Source organism: Mchenga conophoros, linkage group LG2 (assembly GCF_057382185.1).
Source record: "Mchenga conophoros isolate Kocher_MC1m ecotype Shallow Benthic linkage group LG2, M_conophoros_male_GT1.1, whole genome shotgun sequence".
Taxonomy (NCBI): domain Eukaryota; kingdom Metazoa; phylum Chordata; class Actinopteri; order Cichliformes; family Cichlidae; genus Mchenga; species Mchenga conophoros.
The window spans coordinates 31926402-31941402 of record NC_140527.1 but is presented as its reverse complement, the minus strand read 5'-3'; the positions used below and the strand labels follow the sequence as shown (position 1 = coordinate 31941402).

Genomic DNA, 15001 nt, shown 5'->3' with positions numbered 1-15001 from the left:
TCTGATGTCATGCCCTGAATTTTGTGTCTATGTTTGTCTATGTGCCTACATTGACCCTGGCACAGTAGTAGACCCAGTGAAACTTTGGCAGTGTGCTCCCGGGAGTCGAGCCAGGACACAAACAAACACACATGCGTGAACACACAGAAGCACACACTCGTGCTTCTACCACTCACTTTATTTATACCTTTGCTTTTCTGTGAGAATAAAGTCTAGCATTGCCTTGCTAACTCGCTTTCTCTTTCTCTCTGTTTTGATTTTCTCCTTGTAGTTTCACCTCACTCTTCTATTTGAGCTACAGTATTTGGTCACTGTCCTCTCTCTTCTTTGCCCCACTTTCTCCTCTTCATGCCATTCTTTAGTGTTCTTTCATCCTCATTTTTCATACTCCCCTCATGCTCTGTATTTGGCTGTCCCACCACTCATCCTCCTTTAAGCTTATTGTCTTTCTTCCCCTGCTCCCATTCATATGAGCTGAGAATGACACTGCTTTCTTTCTTGTGGCAAATAAGGCAATTAGATAAAATGAAAAGAAAGTGAGATTAAACACCATATGACATCGGGTTTAAATTATGCTTAATGATGAATGCTTTGTCTTTTGAGCCTTCCAGGAATTGTGTGTGTGCGTGTGTTTGCATGTGTGTGTGTATAAATTAATTTCTTCTTTTGTCGTGCATCAAGGAAGACAAGAATGTTTTACCATTTTTCACATCTTTTACTGGCAGCTTTCAGATTTAGAATTCAGGTTTAGGGATTGATCTTGTATGGTTTCATTAGGATAAACATTTGTTAGGCTGTTAGCAGTTAAGAAATAAAGCTGCAGGGAATTTACAAATGTAATGCTTGTACAATAACACAATGCAATGTCGAGTTTGATTCTCCATTCTAAGCAGTGATTGTCAGTGAAATGTTTTGAATATTTCTTTAAAACGCTGCGAGTTTGCGTGTTCCCTGAGCGGCTGTTTGATGCAGTGTCCATATAAATGTCCCTCCTGACCCCTCCCCCATCTGAAAATAACTGGCGATGTATGCACCACTGCAAAGTGGTTGACTCACCTTGTGTTGTGTTTCAATTGACCTCTGGTGTGATGAGGTAAATGGTGTGTGTATGTGAGTGTGACAAATATAAATGTAATTATGCACATTGCATAAGCAGCAGTCACCGCAGTTCAACACATGAAGGCTTTTAAAAAATATTACACGTGTGCACGGAAACACGCGAGGGCCATAAATCATGAGATAGTTGTGCCAGAGCTTAGAGGTCGTGGTAATTTGATTTGGGAGAGGAAGATGAGAAGGGGTATGAGAGTGTATGGTGTGTGAGCTTGAGAAAACAAAAATCTGTCCTCTTTTTAAGCCTGTAAATGTTTTATTTCACTGCATTTTCTTCTCTTTTTTTTTCTCTCTTTTTTCATTCATTTTCCCTTGACCTCCCCTCCTCTCACTCTTCCCTACTTGCGTTAACTGATTCTGGCTCTTTTTACATGAGTAGGAAATGGGCTGAGGACACATTGATCTGTTTTCTGAACAGTCAACAGGCGTGCAGGTTTGCATACGCTGTGTAATGCACACAGATAGACACTCATGCTACCTCTCTCTGTTGCTCTGAGTCAAACAAACATGCAACCAATCCATCCTTAAACACAACAGCTCTAATTACTGCTGCACACAATCCATCTCTTTTGTCACCCCCCCCCCCCCCCCCCCCTTCCCCAACCACCTCCAACAGTCTCCCCACCCACCACCTCTCTACATTTCACCTCAGCCCGCAGGTGTTGGAAAAAATGTGTCTGCATGTATTTGTGTGTAACAAGGAGGTCAGTGTTGAGCATGTCGCTGTGAGGGAGTACAGTAAGGAGTGCTGCAATTGTCCAGTGAGAATGTGTTTTTTAGATGTTCTATTTTAAAAAAAAAAAAAAGGATGATGACTTCTCATTTAGGGGGATGTCACAAAAGGAACCACAGAGGAGGGTAAAGAGGGAGATTGGTGAGGAGAGCACAAACGGGATATAGACTGCTGTGAAAGGCATCATTGGTGGAGTCTGATGTGGAGTCATTTGAATGGATTGTTCTTATCGTGTGCCCTGTGTTTTAAATTGAAACTCCAGATGCCTAGACTAGTGGATGACTATCCACATATAGGCTAGTGTCTATATGTATATATCTTGGTTATTTGCACTGTTAAAGGTGAAAACATGGACGTAGATCAGTGTGTACTTAGTGCACTGCTTGATTCCCTGTTCCACACTATTGATTGGCAGTTCTGTCAATGTCAGAAACAGCTACTCGTGTAAAGATTAAACCCTAAAACCTTAAGCATTTAAATTGGGACTGTCACAGTTAATGCTTTAATTCTCTGTCTTAATTTAAAATTAATGATATGTTAATTATATTTAATTGCATCCATCGTCGTTCCACTGTTTATCCCGCTGGGCATCTCGTGGGCATAATGAACTTTAAACAAAATTCAAACTCACTGTCATAGAGTCTATGTAACATTTATAAGACAGAAAAGCCCAGGCTCCAAAAAATATGAGCAATTAATTCGGGATTGCCAACTTACAGCTACTACTATCAGTGAGAATATTGACAGAGGCTGATAGCAGGGGTTACATAATAATATAGTTACTAGATAGTGCTGATCTAATGATATAGATACAATAGTGTGCTCACTAGGGTGGCTGTGATGAAGGCTTAATTGAGTCAGTTTACAATTTCATGGTTATTTCCATACTTTTTTAGTTATTGTTTACTGTGTTCCTATTTTCATTATTCTGTTTGATTCTAAGGCTTTAGGTAATGTAAAGCAGTCCAACAGAAACTGGAAGAATATTTAAACTTAATTTTAACTTTAATTTTTTTTCCAAATAAAGTTTGTTGTTAAATGCATTGCCTCAGTCTATTGAACAATCTGTCTTTCTTTTTGCCAGCTGTCTTCTGAGAGAGGACAGCTGGCCTTAGATTACTAGTTTATGATTTTGTCATCTGTCATCTACCACACGAAACATAACTTTAAGGACATTCAAATGTCATGCTAATGCATTTTGAGATTTCTCAATTACGGTGTTTTGTAGGCGATAACGTCAAATTAGCAACAGCACCAAATGATAACACCTTGGCAGCTGTGTCTTACTCTGTATTCTTGCCTTAATCACAGGGTTGACACTACAATCTGAGATGCTAGCTTCTCTATATGGCAAATTTCCAACACAAGTGCCAGTCTACCAGCTGAAGGGTAGAAAAGTATACTGTGTAATTTTCCTTCCAGTGTAACAGTTCTGTCTCCATGTCAGAGGTAAATTGTCATTTGTAGTGATAAAGTTATGGTATGTCCATAAATGCACATATCTCTCCTGCTTTGGGGGCACTCATATGGATCTTGCTGATCTGTAAAATGAAAGTAGCAGGAATTTAGGTTCAGAGAAGAGACTTGTACAAATAGACCTAAGATACAAGCCTGGATTACATTTGTAAATGTGAATGTTGTGGTGAAATCCTGATATTCACATTTTTTTGCTATGTTTAGAAAAAAATCTTTTCGCAGAAAAAAAGTTCCCTCTTTTTTGGTGTATTAGATTAGTTTGGTTAGCAATCATGGACGCGAAACACACATCTCTATACATCTCTGCAAGCATAAATTAGTTACAAATAATAATAACATATATCTATTAAATCCTACTTGTATTCTGTTTATATTTTGGCTTTACAGTGGACCAACCAGGAATTCTGTCATTTGGTGGCTGGAATTCCACACGAAAATTTCATGTTTCACTCTATTTTTTTTGCTAATTATGGCTCAAGACACAATAGAATTTCAGTTTCACTATAAGCTGTAAGCAGGTGTAACATCTGGGTTCAATTACTATTTCAAACTAGTAATTTGAGAGTGTAAATCATATCTTCCTAATATCATCTGTTGTTGAGTGGATGAATGCTGACTGAGATCTATCGCTGCTATCACTATCAGTAAAAACATTTCGTTTGACGCTGTCACCACAGTAATGACAGCAACACATTATCAGACAGCAGATGATATGCAGTGAAAGTTATCAGGATACAAACTGCTTTGTCAGGTAACTGTCATTTGGAAGCAACTTGGAAATTACAGCTGTGAATTTGTTGCCAACAGCAGTGGCCAGAATGAGAGAATGGATAGACATATTAACCCTTTAAAGCCGGTCGGAGCGGACACGCTCCATTTTGCGTAACTATTTTTAAATCCTGGTAGCTCTGTAACCACGTGAGCTAGAGCAATAATTTTTTTTCATATGAAACCGGAGGAGTTGTACTTACATCTTATGCCATCAGCTTGTCCTAGGTCACAGTTTCCTTCCACATATAGCTTTGCAAAAACTTCATAAAAAGCACTTGTAGCAACAAAAACATAATATTCCAGAAACACGCTTTGCCGATCCGATCAGCTGTTCATAACACTTCCTACGTCCATCAGCGTGAACTATCGCATGTCCGCCATGACCTGCTCGTAACCGGAAGTGTCGTCATTTTGCGGAAATGTAGTTTTTTACCATCGTGGCCTTATGAGCCTCTACTGGTGTTTTTAAAAGTTATCTTTGACTTTATGACTTTCTGTGTCGTTTCTGGGATGCTTAGAACTCATATTGCACTGCTCGAAATAGTTTGTTTTGATGCACATGCTGTTTTTTTTGCTAATTTGCATTATAATATTTCTTTTTGTTTTTCCTGCAGTATATGAAAATTGGTGTATTTCAAAAATAAAACTATGAAGACACTTAAAATAAATTTCCTGTGGTGGGAAACTATTTTGTGCAACTTTTTTGTATTTAAAGTTTTGAGGGATAAGCCTCTTAAATTTCTCTAACTAGAAATATATGTTAAAAAAACAAAAACAATTTTCAATTTTTTTGTAGTTTATTGCACTTTTTTGCAATTTATGTAATTACTATGCACTTAATGCAGACATATTATTAACATTTGGGCTGTAATGGTTGTATTGATGTAAATCAACTTGAAATGCTCCCAAAAATGGCACTACGGCATGTAAAAATATAATATAAGCTCTGGCGGACTTGGTTCTATGGTAGGTCTTAAAGGGTTAAAGGAAAGCAAAGGATGGAGGAGGAAGGGAATGAAATCTCAGACCTTGGCAAAATCTGTGCCATGTTTTGCCAGTAATCTTTTAGCTGTTGTGTAAGGCCTTTGCCTCAACAAGCCCTAAGCTCTCTCTCTGTCATACACAGTGTGATTGTTTGCAGTTTTATTATTATACACAACAAAAATATACCTTCCATGCGTCTTTGCATGCAACAATGTGTTGATGAAACACATTCATGTGTGAGGACGCAGGAGCATTTGATGGCTAGATATTTGGCCCTTTCAGCATTTGTGTCGTGTTTAGATGGTGTTAAAGGAGATTGAGAGCACTGCCCCTCAGAGAACACCAATTAGAGTGAAGTAGGGCAATATGACACGTGACCTACACTTCAAAACAGTAACATCCACATATACACCAGCACAGTGAACACTAAACCAAAAATGTATGAGCTGTTGAGTAGTTTTCCTGAGTAAGTGTGTGTGTGTGTGTTCCTAATCCTATTACTGATCAGGCAGTGCACTCTAAGGAGGCAAAAAAGGAAGAGCGAGGGGTGAAAAAAAATAGAGTTAATTGTGCTTCTTGATCCTGTCTGTTGGTTTTTACCACCTTTGGGGAGAGTTTCCTACTAAATTACATATATTAGTATATATGCATAATTTAAAGACTTGCCACTGCTGTCAATAACAGTGTTTTCTCATACTAAGGTTTACTTTCAATGACAGGAGTTAATTTTAGTGACAGATAAGTTGTTATTTAAGCACAAACTAATCATTGTTCCCTCATTTAAGTGTTTCTTCCAGCACTTACTCTGTACTTAGGTGTCACACTAAACTGATCTCCCAGCACTTTTAAGAGGGAGACATAAGAGGAAAGAGAAATGTGAAAGAAGGGAAGCGAGATTAAAAAAGGAAGTATGGTGATGGGGTCTCTGGTGTCACCATAGTGCAGACGGTTGGGTGGAGGATGGGGGTAGTTATACCCTGAGCACTAATACACAAAACCACACACACACACACATAGACACACACACGCACGCACATTCAAGAACATACATTCTCAGTAAGATATTTATTAGCGACTAAGCTCTGTAGGCACCCATTATATGTATGCTTTTTATTTCATCATTCATTCCTTTCTTCTTCTTCTCCTCCTGCCTTTAGAGTCTGTTGGCAACCCCAAGGACTGCATGTTAAAAGTTTAGAAATGTGGCACAGCGTTCAGGGACAGTCCCTTGATTCCGAGGGTGCTTTTAATTATGCTAACTTATGCATCCTCAAGTCCTCTCCCCTCCCAAGACCCTAAATTGTTTCTCCTTTGTCACAATGAACGATCTTTCAAGTCCTTAATTGCATCTTGAGGAGAGAGAGAGCTTTTAAAAGGGCTAAGAGTGAGGAAACATGTCACGGTCCTGGGTCTCCTGACCCAGCGTTTTTAGTTCTTTGTGATTTTTGTATTATTGTACTTGTGTGTGATTTATTCTATGGCTTCTAGTTTTGATCCCTTGCCCTTCATGTCTCTCTGTGTCCCCTCTGTTCTGTGTAATTGTGTGTCTTTGCATGTTTGAGTTTCTTGTTTTCTGTCACTCTGCATTGTGCATTATGTTCTCATGGTTGGTTTTTTGTTACTCTCTCTAGTCTAGTCTCTTGTGTTCCCAGCTGAGTATTTCCCTGTGTATTTTGGTTCTTAGACCTCTGCCTTATGGTTTATGTCTCTGTATTTCTTAGTTGCTGTCTCCACTGTGTCAAGTTCGCGTCTCTGTGTGATACTTCCTGTTTTACTTTGATGGTCCGTGTCTCATGTGAATGCGTCCTGCTTTGCTTGTCTCGTCAGTCCTGATTTCTCCCAGCTGTGCCCTCCTTCTGTGTCTCATTCCCCTCGTTACTTCCCAGTGTATTTAAACCCTGTGTTTCTCTGAGTCAGTGTCGCGTCGTCCCTCTTGCTGTGTGGATCTCCCTGTGTCTCCCTGTGAGTTTTCCAAGTTCCCAGTTTAGATTAGTTTGTATGTTTTTTTCCCTGCCAGCAAATAAAGCTGAGTTTTGAGTTCACCTCCCTGAGTCTGTGAGTCCTGCACTTTGGGTCCAACTCCTGCCTGCCGCACAGCGATTCATGACAAAACACATGTGTAACCCACAGAAGCCTTTTATCAAGTGCTGTGGTGAATAAATGCTGCACCTCCTTATGGGACCACAAACTATGTGTACTGCTGTTTTACTCACACAACTTTGTGTCGTCATGTATAAGCATTAACAGATAATATAAAAGATGATATTGATTTACTGTAATCAAGTTGTGTATAAAAATCAATCCTATATATTCAAGAATAATTCACTTGCAAAGTGTTGTAGGATCACACAAAGCTGCAGATTTTTATTCATTTATTTTTTGTTTCTCTACTTTGAAATTGAAATGTACGTGTTCTAGCACAGCTGTGTTTTATTTTACTGTTTAAGGAACAATGTTGCAAGTAAATAAAAAGACTATCGCATCATCTCAAATAGCAGAAGATTATCATGTAGTCGGTTTGACAGGTGATCCAGTTTTGCAGCACATAACAGACTAACACAATGGAAGAATGGTTTGATCATTTGGCAGCTTCGGCGTCTCTGTCCTTGCATTTCTTACACATCTGTCACCAGCATTGCTGCTATCAGGAGCTGAAAAACAACCAGCTTAATAAAAAAAACATCCCTCGTGTTGTGTTTGAGGCTTGACCACGCCTGCACCGCCACTGGTTTAAAGTTGCAAAGTTTAAAACACATGGATGACTTTTTAACAAATGAAGTACTGCTGAACTTTGTGGCTTATGCTGAGACATTTTGATTTTTATGAAAATGTTTTTGACGTTTTCCACAAAGTTGTCACTGATAAGCCCTAAACCCATGATAACCAAAGTTGACATATTTTTTTTGATTTTTTTGATTATTATTTAAAGGCAATAATAGGTCACAGTCAACTGAAATCAGCAGCAAGCTTACAAATGTGGTAGTGAGGTCATATCTCAGCAATGCTCAGAGCTATTACATCCAAACGTAATGCACAGACCCGGGACCACATTGTGAAGACTGTCTGTTTCCTATGAGTGCTTAAAGTCACGTTTCTAACACGATCACATTAAGTTGCCATGGTGACTGTGCCCTGCTGAACCGCTTGCCCCCTTCGTTGCTGCTCGCAGCTATGTTTTAATGAAGTTTTAATGAACTTTTAAGTTTTGTTTGCATACATGACTGAAAAAGTATCATTGCTTATTAGAATGCAGGCAAGCACAAACACAAACCCTGCCACTTTTGATCAAATTAAAGCTGTCATCGCGTTAGATGCCATTCATCTTTCATCTTCAATTAGTCATCCATCATCCTTAATCTCTGTCTCGTGTCTCCTTTTCTGCCACCAACTCCGAAGGATAATTTCTCACAAATCCCGGTGGCAGAAATACCTGTTCTGAATGTTTACTGAACTCAGTGTAGCAGCAGAAGGAGGATCATAACAAAAACTATATGTAGTGTAACAAAACAAGGGCATATAAGGGGAAACATATTAGTGTTTACCAGTGTTTAAAAATGTTCAGGCCCTTTTGAGGCTCAGTGGTGTGATGATTATGTGGAGGGAGGATTTATTTACAGACCACTTGAAGAAGTCAAATTGAACCTGGCAAAAAGAGTCAATGAAATCAACAAGAAAAATGATTAAAAATGCAACAGTAGTCCAGCTGGTGGAGAACATGAAGGAGGAAGAGTGTAGATTGACAAAATTTCACTTAATCAGCAAAGATTTCAACACTTTTAGGAACATATATAATATGCACAAACCTTAAAATAAATTCACATTATCTTTCATGCCAGTAATTATTCATGTTTTCTTCAAGTTGATGCAGATCAGTTTCTGTATTTTTTTTCTCTGTTTTCTTCACCTTCATTGACCATTACCATTCTCAGTGCCTTCCCCCTCTCAGCCTCTGGATGTGGAAAGATCTGCTCTAAATTTCCCATGAATATTCTGCTCTAATCCAGCTCGAGAGAGTTTTTCCTCAGTACTTTTCACACAGATTTAAAGCTAACTTTTTTTTTCTTTTTCATGCCTAGCCTCATCTTTCATGTCTGTCTTTCTCACAGAAGTCGCAGCTCCTTCTTCCAACTGCTCTGTCTCAGGACTCTTTCTATCTTCTATCGCTGACGCTTGCTAATACTAAACTCAGCGTGTGTCTATGTGTACTCAGCTTGGGCCATATTTCAAGTTAAGTGCATGAACTGATGACCCTCACAAACATGAAACATTCAAACTCTATTTCGTTTTTGCTTAACGATCTTTAGACAACATCACATGTTATCACATTATAAAGCCCCTTTGTGGTGATATTAAGGTTGACCACATCACTGAACTTTTGTCTGAACTGCTTTTTTTTTTTTTTTTTTTTCTTTTGTTGATGTTTGAAAGGTTTTCGTCTCTTTATCTTTTCAACAAGTAAATCAGATGAACTATGTTAAAATGAATTTTTACTGAAGTTCATTGTACCTTTTCTCATTTGTTGTTATCAGAAAGTCTGAGCGGTTTAGTTCTGTATTTGTTATTTGGAGTGATCGAGTCATTCGGAAGGTATTTCTTTTTAATTTCACCTTGTGGCAGGGTGCCACGATGTAAACTATAGAATGTAATTTAGAAACTACAGACACTGCCAGCCTTCCTGGCAATGATTGGGTTTGGTTATAGTGATTATGATCATCTGAAAATTCCATGGTAATAACGAGCTGTTGATGCAAACAGTTTAATTTCTGTTTAGCTATGCGTCAGTCTTGGTGCAGTATGGATAACCTTAAGTGACTCAAAAGCACCCTGCAATAGATTGCTGACCTGTTCTGGGTGTACAGTAACACACCCCTCACCTTATGAAACTGGAATAGTCTCCAGCCCCCAAGCAAAAACTGAAATGGATAAGTGGTTTAGAAAATAGATGGATGTATGGATGGATGATTCAGTTTTCGGCTTAAGATGTGTAGCTCTCAGGCTAAGAGTAATGGGTTATCTCTTTCTTTCTTTTTCTTTTTACACACTTTACCTCTGTAGTCGAGGGTTGTTGCCTGCATGACAGCTATTCTAAGTCAGATGGATGATCGACACTATTCTACATACATCGAAACCTTCAGTGGAACTACTGATCTAGTGGTAAGTGCCTCACACACATATCCGCAGATGGCAGAAAACTGGATTTTTTTTAAAAACTGGAGTGTTTATTGAGCCTTCTGACAAATAATAAAAAAAAGAAATTAAGTAACTGTTTGGACATATAAGTTTTAATTTGTATCATTTTTGCTATATCTGTCATTTTTGTGCAGCAAAATGTCTCATTTTCCTATCAAAGTATAAATGAAGGGTGGCTCAAAACTTTGCATATTGCTGTGTAGTACAGTTCTATATTCTCATTTGTCTCTTGTTCTTCTTGTCTTCTTTTACTGCAGGACTTCCTAATGGAGTCCTTCCTCCTTTTCAAGGACTTGATTGGGAAACATGTGTATCCGTCTGACTGGATGGCCATGATCATGGTACAGAACAGGTAACATATTGCAGATATGTACACACACATGCACAGAACCAGTTTGAAAGTCTTCTCTTGCATGGTTCTACATGTGTTTGCCCATGAGCTACAGCTTATGCATTTAAAAAGTCGACATCAACAGTCGACTGGTTCATCCACATGAACCCACACAGGGATAAGTTAGCGATAGGAAAGCTGGGATCAAGGCTGCGATGATGAAAACGGCTGATGTGGCAAATATGACTGTGTGTGAGCCGATGGAGTGAAAGCTATCAGTGTTTTTTGTGATGTAAGCTAAAGGGAGGCTAAAGCTGTGTCAGACGAAAAGGCAAATAGGAAAAATTTAATGTGAGGTACAGGAAAAGGCAGTTTGATAAGGAGTCTGCAGACCGGGATTAGAATGAAGATGTGCAGATATAGAAAGAAAAGCCTACTTAAAAGAAAATGAAAGAAGGAGGGGGAATGAGAAGGAATGGCATTTGGCTCTGTATAATGGTGATAGATAGACAGTGTTGAAGCAGAGGGAGCCTGAGAGTAGTTTTGCTACTTAACTTTAGAAATCCATAAGGCCATATCACGCCAATACACCTGCACACTTTGTTAACTTGCGATCATGATCTATCACTGTGACAGAAGATTTGAATTGAATGCGATATTGCATTTTTTTGTCTGGAATAACAGTTTAAAGCTGTGGCTTTAAGCTCTAGAGCTGAATTCTTTGATAAACAAAAAATAAGCTGCATTGTGGTTTTTTAAAGAATCCCATCCTTTTATTCGTTTTTTACTCGTATTCTCCTTTTTTTAACATTCAGTTTGATCAAACACAGCCACAGCAAAGTTTACTTCATTGACATGTCTTTTTGATTTATTTTTTTATATCTGTTCATTAGGGTGTTCCTAAGAGCCATCAATACATATGCTGACACTATGAAAGAAAAGTTCCTTAATAACGATGACTTTGAAGTCCAGGTAACTGTATTTTTATGTGCAATATTTCCGAGCTTTGTCTCATATTGATGCCATCCTTCTTATTGTGTCTGAATCCCCTTAAACGCTATCTTTCTCTGCATCCCCTCCCTTCCTCACTCTTCCTCACTGTCTAGTTGTGGAATAACTACTTCCACTTGGCAGTTGCGTTTATTACCCAGGAGTCCCTGCAGCTTCAACATTTCTCACCAACCAAGAGGAACAAGATTCTGGCCAAGTGAGAGAAGAGCTATTTAATTTCCCAATTTACCACACCTACTCTCCCCACTGATTTGTGGTCTATTTAGGATTCTTTGTTTGCTGTCTAAACTCCACTACTTATTAAAAGTGTGTGTTACCTGTAGATAGGCATTTAATTTAGATCAAGTTGAGTAAGAGTAGGTGAGCATTATCTTTTCCACTCAGTAATAACAGTATTGATTAGGACACTGCTTCCAAACTAACATTCTAATGTCTTCTTTTTTCTCTTTCTGTGTATTTTTCCTTCCTTATTGTCCCACACTCTGAATTCCAGATATGGAGATATGAGAAGGCTTATTGGCTTTGCAATCCGTGACATCTGGTATAAACTAGGTAAGAACTATACTGTAATGTGTAGTTTTTCTTCTTCATAAACTGTGGATAGAAAGGTTCATGAGTCAGCAGCGTTTCACACTGACAGACACCAATCTGAATATATCAGTGCACTAAAAATATCACAGTTTTCTGTGGTGTGTACAGAAGAGTAGGGTTATATCCTGCACAGAGCTAAAGCTCTTACTGTAGAAGAAAAATACTTCTTGTATTTGCCAGACAGAGACCTGTAGTGTTACCTGAGGGTGAGTGAAAAATGCTGTGTCTGCATATACGAGCAATTACGTGTGTTTATTTCTATGTGTGTGTTTTTTCAGGCAGTCATAAAATCTGTTTCATCCCCGGCATGGTGGGTCCCATCCTGGAGATGACTTTGATCCCTGAGGAAGAGCTGAGAAGGGCCACTATTCCTATCTTCTTTGACATGATCACCTGTGAACATGCACGTTTTGGAAACTTCAGCAAGGTACACACATATAAGAACACAAGCGATTAGTATACATACTAAACTTAAGACAGTCGAGCCATTTAAAAACTAATCGTGATACAAAAAATACTTAAATAAATCTTGTATATTGCAGACTTTGATGCATTTGTATCTATGAATACATGCTAAAATTAAAAGAAGAGACAAGGAAAACAAATGAAATAGAAAATCTATAACTGTGGCACATACACATTGTGCTCCCGCATTGATTTCCTGTAATGCAGCAGATAAAAGTAAAAGAGACACCTTAATTATGCTTGCATGCATAATTGATTTCCACTTCTGTTGCTCCCGTCTTTTGCTTCTTAATCTACCTTTTGTCCCACTCTTTGCTTTCCCCATTTTCAGTGCTGTTCTTTATGCTATTAATCAAGCTCTGAGTGATAAATGTCCTTTTGTTCTGATACCGAAAATATTTTTCCCTGTTACTTGGACTGTATGCACATAGCACTATTGTGAGGTGTTACCCAAGCGAACACTTATTCTTTGTTTTAAATACAAAAGGACAAACAAAGATCACTCATTAGGTAGGCAGGGAGAGGGAATCTGATGACTCAGTAGATAGTGATGCAAAGTTGTTTGATGTTTACCCTGAGAGAGAAAGCCTGAAAAACAATTGATAAAAAGAATAAAAGTTGTGATATGAGCATACGATGACGCTCCAGAGCTTTGTAATTTGTTATCTGTCTGCCTTCTAAGGACGTTGGTATATTAAGAATAGAATACAATAGAATGTAATAGTTACTTTAAAAAAATAATAATAAAATCTTCGGCAGTTTGAGAATGAGATCATTCTGAAGTTGGACCATGAGGTGGAGGGTGGTGGAGGAGATGAACGCTACATGCAGCTACTGGAGAGCATGTAAGTATTGTAGTTTTTTTCACTATACACAATCGATTTCCTGCTAACTCTCATGAGCAGCATTTCACACTTGGCTCTGGTCTTCTGCCAGTACATTAATAGACAAACTGAATAACCCTGAATAACAAGGTAAAACCCTCTCAGAGGTCTCTGATGATTAAATTGTGGAAGCATGTCTGCCAGATTGCTGGACTGTGCTGCTGAGAAACCCACGCTGAGGCCACAGGTGCAGCACTTTGTCTCCTTGGTGAAGGGGCTCCTCATTCGTCTCCTTGACTACCGCACCGTGATGAGCGATGACAGCCGCAACAACCGCATGAGCTGCACAGTCAATCTTCTGGTAAGAACCACCCTCTTTGAAATCAGCTGGCAAAGTTGCCAGCGCTTGAAAGTCTTGTTAGCATCATCATCATTAGCTTTCTAGTGTCTAAGTGTGATATGTTTGTGTCATCATGGATTAGCATTTATTGCTACTTACCTTGTGATTCTTGCAATATACAGTGCCTTGTTGGTGTAGTGTCTCATAGCAAAGAGTTGCTGATCTTAGATGTACGCACATCAACACCAATAAATCCATTAGTAATTGAATATACAATATAATGTGAAACTTTGTTTTATATAGAATCCAAAGCAGCCAAGAGTTTATTATGAAACACAGATTTTATTTCTTGTCGTATGTGCCAAGGCCTTTTTTCTTTTCCCCCATTTAATTTGGGTGCTGATTGATCTAAAGGCAAAGATTCATCTCCTTGTCTGGTCTCCTACATTTTGCATTGGGTTGCATCAGCTCCTGTCTGTTCCACGTCTTTTCTCTTATGTGATCTCCTAATCAGATTCTCCCCCACAGTATTCTTAGGTTTAGTAATGGATGCCATCTACCCACCATATGATCTTTTCCACGCCAGATTAAATCGTATGATACCTCAGCAAAACTCTTTTCCTTTCATTTCCAAGATGCAAACATTTAAAAAAATCATAATTCGACAGATGGATGCGTCTGTGTTTGAATAATAATGTAGAATAACTCTTTATCCCCCACCCCCAAGGTGGAGGCTGCTGGTACATGGCAGGAGTGTTTAGTTTGTAGCCTGTGGCAGTTGCCCATTAGCTATTCTGTTTCATTCATTTGGCCAACTGAAAAAAATCCCCTCTGCCCACAAGCAGGCACTAGTGCACTCCCCTAACCGTACCCCCCAGGCTAACTTTACTAAGGAATTATACACACAGGCACAGTCACACGCATATTTATTCTGCTCTTTCATGTAGATGAACTATCAAAACAAAACAAACTTATTTGAACATAAGAAGTACTCTCAAAAGGTTTGCAGTATATCATTTTGGTTTCATTTTTCTTTTTCGTTGTTACAAATATTAACTCAGTACACATACTGTACACTATATCTACAATATACTAAGCATACATATGTGTAGATTTTTTTTAAACAACTCTCAGTTGCTGTATTGTTCTCTATAAAAGATAGAAAGTGATGC

General features: G+C 38.6%; 1 protein-coding gene across 1 annotated transcript in view; it reads left to right on the top strand.

Moving 5' to 3' along the window:
* The window catches only part of dock2 (dedicator of cytokinesis 2), a 103991-nt gene that overhangs the window by 75873 nt on the left and 13117 nt on the right, over positions 1-15001 (top strand). The window contains exons 27-34 of the mRNA XM_085295265.1: positions 10133-10231; positions 10525-10619; positions 11492-11570; positions 11705-11805; positions 12103-12161; positions 12479-12627; positions 13425-13510; positions 13694-13850. Of these exons, the coding sequence (XP_085151391.1) occupies positions 10133-10231; positions 10525-10619; positions 11492-11570; positions 11705-11805; positions 12103-12161; positions 12479-12627; positions 13425-13510; positions 13694-13850 (825 nt within the window). The remainder of the gene's footprint in view (positions 1-10132; positions 10232-10524; positions 10620-11491; positions 11571-11704; positions 11806-12102; positions 12162-12478; positions 12628-13424; positions 13511-13693; positions 13851-15001) is intronic.